At 37.2% G+C, this 12,271-nt stretch overlaps 1 protein-coding gene across 1 annotated transcript in view; it reads right to left on the bottom strand.

Annotated features, from left to right (window-relative positions):
• Window positions 1-7,321: 7,321 nt before the first annotated feature.
• Window positions 7,322-12,271, bottom strand: part of LOC102309736 (class I histocompatibility antigen, F10 alpha chain) — a 35,353-nt gene continuing 30,403 nt past the window's right edge. The window contains 6 exon segments of the mRNA XM_042216531.1: window positions 7,322-7,517; window positions 7,966-8,040; window positions 8,199-8,219; window positions 8,394-8,483; window positions 9,032-9,334; window positions 10,580-10,858. Of these exon segments, the coding sequence (XP_042072465.1) occupies window positions 7,988-8,040; window positions 8,199-8,219; window positions 8,394-8,483; window positions 9,032-9,334; window positions 10,580-10,858 (746 nt within the window). The 3' untranslated portion in view covers window positions 7,322-7,517; window positions 7,966-7,987.

Genomic DNA, 12,271 nt, shown 5'->3' with positions numbered 1-12,271 from the left:
ATATCCCCTGAAGCTGTGACTCAAAGTGAAACTAAAGTGTTTATTTATTTGCTTGATTGTTAATTTATTTTACGGGTAAAATAATGAAACCTTCAGGCTTCATATGGGTATTATATATATCATAATATATATACTGGATCAGGTACATGGGTGGATATTGTAATGTGTAAGGAATCAGCAATTTATCTTGTTTCACAATCTCTGCTTGTCATTTGTAGCTGAAGAAATCTCTCTCTTCAGCCTTATGAAATTTCCCCTTGTGGGACTAATAAAGGTATATCAAATCAAATCAGATCAGATACTGCTGACTCTTAAACTAGAACATACTCATAGGTTTCAGATGCAGGTGTAATATGTTTTCAACAGTTTCATAAGCTTATAATATGTCTTAGGTAGCTGAAAAGTCAATAAAGCTGTCAAATACATAAACCAAAGCAAAAAAGAAACAAATTTATTTCTAAAATATTGGGGTAGATGGACAAAAGGAAAACACATAGTGATGAAAAACGTGTATACTTAAGAATTTGGGCAAAAATGCTGCAGTGCCAGGAGGAAACAGTCAAAGCCTAAATGAAGGTGGCAAGTATTTAGAGTTTATATCAGAAAAGCAGCAAAGATCCAGTAAATAACAACATTATTTGTTTCGATCAAGTTAAAAGTCATGTCCTTAGAAAAATTGAAAAGAATGTAGCAAAGAATTGACACAGGACCAGAGAGACTAACCTGGACCTTCAGTTGATCCATTTACTGTTTACCGAAGCCTCAGAAGAAATAGTGTCAGTGGAAGGGAAGCCATTTTTAAAAAAGGGAAATGGGCATAGAAATTACACAATAACTGGACTAAAAAAGCATTAGTGTTTGGTAAAGAGTCTTAAATTCCTTTTATGTTCTTAGTTTGGAAATACAACTCACTTTTATTTTCAGCAGGTTCACATTATTATTTCAAGATGGGAAACATGTCCCAGTCTAGACTTTAAGTGTGAAATAAACTGACAAAATTGTTCTATTTTTAACACATGAAACTGCATGAACTGCCCTTTACTATGCACTATTATATTACAGTAAACTAAATGTGTGCTTCTGACCTTCATCACTTCTGAGTGCAGACTGACCTTCATTGGTTCTGATCACTGCTCTGTCCAGTCTGGTGATGATGTCCTTATTCACACCACAGAGCTGAAACACACAATCGTAGCTCCTCCAGTCCTCAGGTTTGACTGATGAAAGATCCAGATCAGCAGAAATCTGGAGGGTCCATCATTGTTGGGCAGGATCTCTCTCTAAAAATGACCCCACTTTGCAGTTATTTATTTGTAAAAAATGTTTGGAATCATGTACGATTTTCGTTCCACTTCTCACGTGTGCACCACTTTGTGTTGGTCTTTATATAAAAGCTATTCAAAATAATAATAGTTTGACTTTTCATTACACTGCAGACCAGCACCGACCAGGAACAAACCTGACAACAATCTGCTGGCAATGCTAAATTTGTATGATTGTACACAGACCAGTAAAATCTAAGAACAGCTTCAGCTGTTCTACAGGCAGTTATAGCATAAAGCTTGATTCATGCTTTCCTCATGGCATAGTCACATAAAGCTAACACTTCTTTTGAGAATATTTTCAAGCCAAACGCTGGACAGTCACCTCAGCAGGTGGAGTTTTTCCTACTTACAGGAGGATCATTGCTGCTTGGATTATATCCTGCGTTGTTGCAGCATCTGCTCTTCATGTTTCTTGCTGGGGTTAATTTTTCTCATCTCACTTTTTCTCATCCTTGAATTATTTTGCGTTTTCTTCAACAATTTGAAAATATTGCTCGCAGGTGGTTTCTTAGCCATATGTCATACACATGAAGTTTTCTATATATTGTCTAGAATAAGTAGCCAGTATATTAAGGATGCAAGCTGATCAAACTAACATGGTCTAACTAACATGCATGGTCTCACCCTGGGGTGAATTTGCAGGGTGAACTGTCCTTGTAAATAATGTAAAGAACAATAGCTACTCTATTATACAATACAAAATTATACAAGAGACAGATACACAGTTTAAAGTTAGGAGGAAATTTCAATATTATGTTAAATTCTTGAGTCGCCCCTTATTCTTATTTCTTTATATTTTCCTTTCAAAGAGCCAGACTTTGTTTTCATTTTTAACTAGTCTTTATCAATAACTCGCCAGGCTTTTAGAAAGTCTTTCAAAGTGTTTCTTCTTATTCCCAAAGAGCTATGAGCTGAAAACTTACATCTCAGAATATCTTAGCATCATGTGCAGTGTGCCTAAAAAACTGTCTATAGTTTATGGTCTATAGTCTCTGTGTAATATCTTCACAGAGAACAGAAAAATCAGCTTTGAACATCCTTCAAGAAGTCTGGAGAACTCTTCCTGAAGACCTCATGAAGGAAATGACAAGAAAGCTGCCCAGGAGTCTTTGTTAAAGACGATCATACCGAATGTTCACTTTCAAGCTTGTTAGAATTATACAGACTCTCTTTGAACCTATTTCTAATAAAGTTGTTTTTTGTTTTTTTAAAAATGACAGATAGCTCAAGACATTTGCAGAGTTCTTTATATTTTGAGATAAAATGTGAGATTCATCATATCTGGTGTGATTTCTGTCAAATTGCTTATTTTAAGGACAAAGCCACGAAAGGTGTTTTAAAAAAACAGATAATGAACTAACATATTATAAGTACTTGTAAAGTGGATGAAGCAGATCTGCAAAATGAATGTACATCAGCATCTGATCTAACCTATTTTTAGCAGATAACTCCTCACATGTTCCAAATACTTTAGCCACTCATGGGTGAAGTAGCTGCTCCAACAAAGCTTTGTTACTGTCACTCTTCGTTTTAGTTTCAAAGGCCTGCTGTTCTTGAGTTATTAGTATTTGCATGTAGTGATATAGTCTTCTCTGTCATAGACTGATCATAACTGTTAAGTTCTTCACTCGCACCATCCTATTCACAACTGGTCTCTGTGGGACACAGAGTGAAATCCAGGACAGTCACATACAGTGGTATGCAAAGGTTTGGTTATCCCTGATCACTTCCATGATTTTTCTTCATAAATCTTTGGTTGTTTGGATCAGCAATTTCAGTTAAATATATCATACAGCATAAGAACACAATGATATTTGAGAAGTGAAATGAAGTTTTTAGGGTTTACAGAAAGTGTGCAATAGTTACTTAAACAGAATTAGGCAGGTTCATAAATTTGGGAACCCTTATTGTTTTATTGATTGACCTTTAGCACTGATTATTGGAACACATAGTTTGTTTGGTAAGCTTATTGACCCTTGACCTACATACACAGGTGAATCCAATCATGAGAGAGGGTAATTATGACTGCCCATTGCAAGTTTTTCTCCTCTTTGCATCTTCTCTGAAGAGCCTCAAAACAACTCTCAAATGACCTGAAAACAAGGATTGTTCAACATCATGGTTTAGGAGAAGTATACAAAAAACTATCTCTGAGATTTCAGTTGTTAGCTTCCACTGTGAGGAACATAGTGAGGAAATGGGAGACCACAGGCACAGTTCTAGTCAAGGCCCGAAGTGACAGGTCAAGTAAAATCTTAGATAAGCAGAGGCAAAGGATGGTGAGAAAAGTCACAGTCAACCCACAGACCAGCTCCAAAGTCCTGCAACATCATCTTGCTGCAGATGGTGTCACTGTGCATCGTTCAACTATTAAGCGCACTTTGCACAAGGAGATGCTGTTATGGGAGAGTAATGCAGAAGAAGCCTTTTCTGTGCACATGCCACAAACAGAGTCGTTTGAGGTTTGCTAAAGCACATTTGGACAAGCCAGCTTCGTTTTGGAATAAGGTGCTGTGGACTGATGAAACTAAAATTGAGTTATTTAGACATAACAAGAGGCGGTATGCATGGCGGAAACAGAACACAGCATCCCAAGAGAAACACCAGCTACCCACAGTAAAATGTGGTGACGGTTCCATCATGCTGTGGGGCTGTGTGGCCAGTGCAGGGACTGGGAATCTTGTTAAAGTTGAGGGTCGCATGGATTCCAGTCAGTATCAGCAGATTCTTGAGAACAATGTTCAAGAATCAGTCACAAAGTTGAAGTTTGGCCGGGGCTGGATATTTCAACAAGACAACGACCCTAAACACTGCTCAAAGTCTACTAAGGCATTCATGCAGAGGAACAAGTACAATGTTCTGGAACGGCCATCTCAGTCCCCACACCTGAATATTATTGAAAATCTATTGTGTGAGTTAAAGCTGATTGTCTATGCTGGGAAACCATCAAACCTGACTGAACTGGAGATGTTTTGTAGAATCCAGACTCTCATTGGAAGCTGTAGGAAGCATTTAGAGGCTGTTATTTCTGCAAAAGGAGGATCTACCTAATATTGATGTAATATTTCTGTTGGGGTGCCCAAATTTATGCACCTGCCCAATTTTGTTTAAGTAACTATTGCACACTTTCTGTAAATCCTATAAACTTCTTTTCACTTCTCAAATATAATTATGTTTGTCTGCTGTATGATATATTTAACTGAAATTGCTGATCCAAACAACCAATGATTTATGAAGAAAAATCATGGAAATTATCAGGGGTGCCCAAACTTTTGCATACCACTGTACTAACAGCTAATATCACATCTTTACCACAGATAAACTTAGACAGCCAGCAAAATCAGGTATTTACATGTATTGTTTGTTTGATTTTTTATTAATCCCAGTTTAACTCCATCTGAGAAATACACTGGGATGAGATGGAGTTAAACCAAGAAGCGAGCTCTACATGTAGTACTAACGCAGACACAGATTTTGCTTTTTTTATAGTGACCTCAGGCTGAAAAATCCTGTCCAATCAGAACTGACCAAGTGGTTTTACAGAGAGTTTTGTCAGTAAGCACTGACACATTATTACACTTCCTGACATTGTGGATGAAAAGTGTTTGAATTAAGTCATGTGAGATGAGAAATGAGACCTCAGAATATAAAGTACTTTCTAATTTTGTAAATTTTTACAGTTTATTTTCCTTAAATATTAAAATATTGTTCCAGGAAAGGTCATCATCTTTGGATACTTCAACATTTAAGCATAATGTAGATTTATATACAGAAACTTTTTCTTAAATAATTTTAAAAAGTTTCTTTCAGAGTACAAATAAATACATTTGATTATAATAAATGTTTTAATTTCTAATATAGCTGCTTTTTTGGTGCAAAAGATTTTGTTAGCCAGAACAATTTAGAGTTTACAGAGACTAAAAATATCAGTAAAGTCTTTTTCCAGTGCTTTAAGAATGATTTTTTAAAGCTTTGGTGCAGCTCAGGGTTGTTTTTTTTGTCATTCAGCTTTTGGATTTAGTTTCTCCTGGACCTCAGCCTTAAACTCAGAAACACATACTAATCTAACCTGACAGTTTTACTAACATTAAACATAATACTACCATTTTTGAAAGAAACACCTTTTAAATCTCACGTTGGAGTTCAGAGCACATGGAAATTAGTTTTTCTTGTAGGATGAAGGAGCATTTAGCTCAAAATATAAATAATTTCGCAGCACTTATTGTCCTCTCATGTTTTGAATGTGCAAAGTCTGTTTCTGAATGAATTATATATGTGATATATATGTAAACTTCACAGGACTAAATCTGAATCATTAAATTGTTATCAGTTTGCTTTTTGTTTACAATCATATTTATTCATACTGTGGATCTACTAGCTTGAAGGGTTCAGTGTAGATTTTCTGCTAAACTATCAGCAACTAAAATAATCTGAGACATGTGGCTGAGAGCATCTCAAGCCTTACACTGTTAAAACACCAAACAGTGGCTATAGATGTAACACCATTTGGTTTTAAGAAGCCTTGATTATTAATGTTTGGCAAACATTATTTCAAAATCTCTGCACTAACAGTTCTTTTAAACTCCGTCAAGCTGGCTGGCCGTCATGTGTCAGTTCAAACAAAATGGCATGAGACTGGAATTCAATTTTGCCATCAACTGGTAGTCTTTATTAAATAAAGTATGAGTTTACGTGCCAACACACGCCAAAGAACCCAACCCCTCTAAAAGCAGCTGGCTTCCTTTTATACTCTACCTGATTCAGGCGACCATTCTGTAATAGCACAAGTCTATAAAGTGTGGTGTTCCCAAAAGGTTGATTCTGTTCATCTGGACGTAGTTTTCAGTGGGAGAAACATTTCGTCACTCATCCAGGTGATTTCTTCAGTCTCAGCTGACTGCAGGTTTCCCCAATCTTATAAACAGTGCATTTGCACAATAGCTGAAACCAGTCCACTGAATGAACAATGGGCTGTGAGGTCAGTTACTTCATCATATGCAAATTGTCAAGTCTCGTGTTGGTAAACCAAATGAAAAAAATAAACATCCACAAAAGCAAACATCGAACCACAATACAACACACACACAATACTTTTGTCACAAGGACACTTAATGGTCTGGAGCTGGCATCATTACACCTAAGCTTACTGAGCTACTATCAAGTTAAATTGTTGCTAATCCATTAATATTTGGGCTGGATTCATGAAACTTTAGCCAAGTGTACATTTTATTTTTGAAAAAGTCACAGAAATTTGGATTATTTGGGACTTTATTGAAAAGCAAAAGTACAAAAAGGAGAGAAAGAGCAATGCAGTTTTACTGATATATAAACAGAAACAAACCCACCAATGTGTTAAAAACATAACCCACACAACCCTCCAGAATCTCAACATGAACTAAACTCTAAAATCAAAAACACTCAAAACATATCTTAAATCAAACAGAGAATAAACATAATCTTCATTAATTAAGAAATAAATCAGATATGAAGTAAAATCTTTTAAGGTCTCCTGGAATTCAACACAAGTTTGTCTTTTAAATCAAATTTAACGTACAAGATTTAGATTTAGAAATATATTATTATGATTCCTTTATCACTGAGCAGTAGCGGTTTTTGATACGGGCGACACGGGCGGTTGTCCGGGGCGGCATAATGGTGGGGCATCGGCAAAAAAAAATAAAAAATTAAAAAATTAAAATTGCTCGTACTCATGCTGCCCCGACATCTGCCACCGCATATTGGGAATGGCATAGGCACCGATCAGTTTTCTATCGCCCATTTGCTGGGAGTAAGGGCTTCCTCCGTTTGCGAGGTGCGCGTGCTGCTTGTGGCACAGGGAGGAGAGGGCAGCGCAGCGGGGGATTCTCTGGCTGGCTGGAGCAGCATCTAATGACCAACTCGCAAAATAAAACTAAATAAAAACAAAACAACAATGTGTGTGAATGGGTGAATGACTGAATGTAGTGTAAAGCGCTTTGGGGTCCTTAGGGACTAGTAAAGTGCTATACAAATACAGGCCATTTACCATTTATTTAACAAACATGAAAACACCGGACATCATGATACAGACTTATAATTTGCACTGAGGTTTTTTCGAAACGTGAAAAGTGAGCGCGAGAGCCCTCGGTGTGCCTGCTTGCTGCTGAAGTGGAGAAGGGAGTGTTGGCCCGAATGCAATATATCTCCATAAACCTGCAGACAAAAATTAAACAACATTAAGATTTTGTTAAAACAGTGATTTAGAATAAATATCTGCTACATATTTACTGATAAAAATCATTTACACATAAAAGAACTCTGGTTCAGTCAAATATTTGATTAGAAAACTTTGTGAGCATAAACATTTGTTTTAATCTGGCACAGTTTTATTATACATTAGTTAATAAATAGTTCATTAATGTTGTGTTGTCACCGTTTGTACTTGATAAAACTTTAAAGTTTAACTGACAAACAGATGTGAATTTTTCAGAAAAAAGTGTTTGTGTGCAAGTGCTTTTAATAATATAACTTACTATAATTTGACTTTTAGACACTTTTGATGAAAAGTAACTGAAAGTGTTGGTGCAGCTACAATGTGTTGCAGCAGTTTACAGAAATAACGAAACGGTTTAACAGCTTTGTTTAAAGTGAAGTAACTCACTGTGTGGAAGGTTGTTTGTCATTTAGACTGTTGGAGCAGGATTCAGTGGCGCCGTAACCGCAGGATCCTTCATAGCTGTAAAAGTTCAGAAACACATTGTTAGTCCACATCCTGTCTGAACTGACACTTGTTCAGAAACCTGAAAAAGTTATTTACCATAAAATACAGAAAAATACTTTGTGATCTACAGAATGTTTAAGATATAAGAGAAAACAGACACTAGTTTTACTCACGAGGCTGTAAGAAGCATTTGCCTGAAATAAAAGAGAAAATAAAGATAATTTAAACTCTCATAGTTATAATATTTCATGCATTTCTTTTGTTGTATTATAATGTAATTCATATTTCCATGACACTGTGTCTGTGCTGCTTATACACTTTTGTATAAGAGCATTAACTAAAAATGATTTTTTTTGTTTTTCTCTCACTTGTTTTCTTTTTGTAGACAATGAATCCAGTCACAGCGCCGAGGACAAGAACCACAGCAAAAATGGCGATGATGATGGTGAGATTATTTCCTGTAGATCAACAACAACAAACAAATCAAACTGAGGCAGTAAAGAGAATAATCAGTTTCACCTAGATAAAAATAATGGAAAAAATATTAAGAAAATAAAAGACCAGCAGCTGCACGACAAACACAGAATCCACTTTAGCATATCACAGGCTTGCAAACTTTGTCTCTATAAGCACAAAGTAAAGAAATATTTCAATACAAAGCTCAACAAAAAAAGCATGTTGATGAGGATCTGTATTCATCAAAGCTCAGTAAACAGTGAATGGACAGCAATAAAGCGCTATATAAATCCAATCCATTATTATTATTATTATTATTAATAAAGAGCTATGCTAGATAAAAAATATCTGCTTTACAGCATTTTCAAAACATTTAATGGGGAAAAATATTTTTAGGAAGTAAGGAAGAACTCACACGATGATCCATGTATGTTTGTATAATATATCAGTGTTACAGACTGAAGAGGAACTTAACAGATAAAACCACATGAACTGCAGGACTCTTAAAATTGATATTTTTCACTTTAATCACTTCTGATTCCAGACTCACCTTCATTGGTCCTGATCTCTGATTTGTCCAGTCTGGTGACGATGTCCTCGTTCACACCAGAGAGCTGAAACACACATCTGTATCTGTCCCAGTCTTCAGGTGTGACTGATGAGACATCCAGGTCAACACTCATCTGGAAGGTCCCGTCATTGTTGGTGAGAATCTCTCCTTTGTTCACACCCTCATGAAACTCCACTCCATCTTTTCTCCAGAACATCTCGGCTCTGTTAGGATAGAAACCTGTAGCGTGGCAGGTGACTGGAGAGGAGGAAGACTTCTGGAGGAGAGACACTTTGGGGACATCTGTGGAGTAAAGACAAACAGTTTATTCTTTCTGTATTATTACTATTACTTTTATTTGAGCTGGAGAGGTGCATAGTGCAGACGAGACGTGAAGAAGAGAGTGTAGACAAGGTGGAGTGGATGGAGACGATCAAGAGTGGAAAGGAAGGTTTACAAGATGGCAGTGAGACCTGCTGTGATTTAATATCTGAGGATGGTGGCACTGAGACAAATACAGGAGACAGAACTGATGATATTAAAATTATCATAAGGAGTGAGAAGGATTAGAAATGAGTATATCAGAGCTAAAACTGTGGAAGATGATCTGCTGTGGCGACCAGGAGCAACTTTAAAAGATTATTATTATTATTATTATTATTATTATTAAAACCATACCAATTTCTTTTGATGTGATGTAGTTTATAAAATTATATTAAATTTAAAAAATGTGTCAAAAGGCCACGCAAAGTGCAATTATATTAACCCTTTCACGCATAGTGGTCACTACAGTGGACAACTATTCAAAGGCTGTTTTCTTGTATTTGTGTCAGTGTTGATGGTAAACTTGCACATAAACCACTACATTGGACACTGATGAGTCACTCCATGCCTTGCAGGGTTATAGTTGTTATAGTTGTTACATATATTGTTATACTGTTATAAAATATTTTTAAAATATATTTAAAAAATATATTTTTGTTATGTTATCGTTTTTACACAGTGTATATTAATTATTCATTTGTCAAATTCATAAGTCGGGGTCTCCGTGCCTGCCCGGCCGGCCCCACAAGGCTACATGTGCTGTTTTGGCCCTCTCTCTCTCTCTCTGCCTGGGCAGAGCTCACTGTGGGCTCCCGCCCTTGGCCCACACACCTGACAACAGTCACCTGTCATCACCTGGAGCACTATTTGAGGCTGGAACACAGATCCTCTCGTCGCTGGATGATTGTACTACAGACGTTAGTGTTTCTCACAGTGATTGGTGTGTGACTTCCCTTTTCTTCTACTATAGACTTTCCTCCCCGGACCTGTGACCTCCCTGCAGTGTGAACGTGTGTGAGTGTGGGCACGAAGAAGTGAGCGAGTGTGAGAGAGCTACCCCGTGATTCCCTGGAGTTTGGATTCCCTTCACTGTATATATCGTGCACTGGTGCTGTAAATATACTGTTTTTGGAGACGTCAACCGCTCTGCGCCAGAGTTCCTTCTACCAGATTGTGACACATATAACTTTTGGTTAACAATCTAATTCTGGGCATAGATTTTACCTGTTTTCATCAGAGAGCTCCTCCCATAGTTCACATACTTCTTCAACCCCTCAGGACAAATCTGGGTGAGGTAGTTCTTTTTCTGAGTAGTCAGAGCCCAGTCATGATCCCACTTCTGTTTGGTGATGACAGCCTGTTGTTTTGCAGTGACCCACGTCTGTTCCTTCAGGTCAAAGATTATGAAATCCTCTCCATCATAACCAAACTGCTGATATCCATTCACTTTATCTGTTTCTTCATCCCATTCACAGCCGTACATCCACTGGACAACGTGAAAACCTGACAGAAACACAGAGACAAAGACTGCAGTGAACCAGAGAGAGACTGTACTAAAGTCTTACACTGACACAGAGACGTGATCAACATATAGATTTATGGCTGCTTTTGTCTCAGTGGAAGATTTTTAAAACCAGTCATCATTAACAATGTAGTTTTTACAGAAAGACACTGGGAAAAAACAGAATTCATTTTCTCCCATTAGCACATCTACGTCCTGCCTGCAGAGACATCAATGCACAGTTTATCTATGCTGCTGTAGGTGGAGCAACTTCCTGTGAGCTGCAGGATCAGACAAACACGCTAAGCTGGATCCTGAGCAGCCGACACAGATCCTGATTCTAGATTTACTTTCCATCCTCTGAAACTCTGCAGCCGTCATCAGTCCAACAAAATCCTTCGTGTGAGAAACTAAACACCAGACTGTCCTGAGGTTTTTCTAGACGTGTCTCTGTTTAATATGATCATGTGACGTTAATCTAATCTCGCAAAAACACCTCCTTATAGGCGGCAACAAAGTGAATGTGGGATGAGCTGGTGTTGTCTGCACTCCTTTGATTGGAGTGTAGATTAAGTGGAGGAGAAACATGGGGAGGCCCTGCATGAGTCAAGAAAACGCTCACAGCTGTCACTGAGAGAGGTGGGCGAATCGATCCAAATATCGATAGTATTGATACCAACACTAGTATTGGTTACGGATCAATACTAGCATGACTGGATTGATACTTTGCTTTTATCCTTCAAGTTCAGTATGTAGCCGCTGAACTGTGTTAATTATTTCTGTAGTGGGGATTCCCTTTGTCCAACCAAAATCCTACAGTTTAAAATTCACAAGCCACTGCTGCACTGTGGTAATGTTTTGTACGCAGGCAAAAGAAGTCCAACTATCAAACTCGAAAGTTGCATTTTATTGTTTATTTTTCCAGTTTGGAAAGCAATAATAAAGATCCATCTTTGTTCCTCCCCACTGCTCCTCCTGCTCTGGTAAAAAACCATAGGCCCACCCCAGTGCATTCTGGTCCTATACCAGTCCCTTTATTTATATATATATATATATAAAATACCTTACAGTTCTTCCTGGCTGACTTAACAAGATAAACAACAAAACAAAACAAAAATGAAGCAAAAATTAACCTACAAATAAACTTGTAAACAACCCAAAAATATAAACAAACCAACAACAAACCCAACAAATTTCAGAATAACAAAACTGAAGAATAAATAGCTCCAACAATTTCTTTGGAAAAATGAACCTCAAACATGCACTATGAACAATGTCCAAACCTTTTTGTGTGCTTTAGAGACAGAATTTACATCACAGATCTCCAAAAAGCAGAGTTTCAAAAAGCATGAAAAGCTGAAAAGTGTGTTTTGTTGTGTCAACTAATTATTGTGGAAAGTAACAATCACAGTGAT

Source organism: Haplochromis burtoni, unplaced genomic scaffold (genome assembly GCF_018398535.1).
Source record: "Haplochromis burtoni strain Fernald_Lab_line unplaced genomic scaffold, NCSU_Asbu1 Contig_1097, whole genome shotgun sequence".
NCBI classification, from domain to species: Eukaryota; Metazoa; Chordata; class Actinopteri; order Cichliformes; family Cichlidae; genus Haplochromis; species Haplochromis burtoni.
This window is presented reverse-complemented; position numbering and strand designations above follow the sequence as displayed.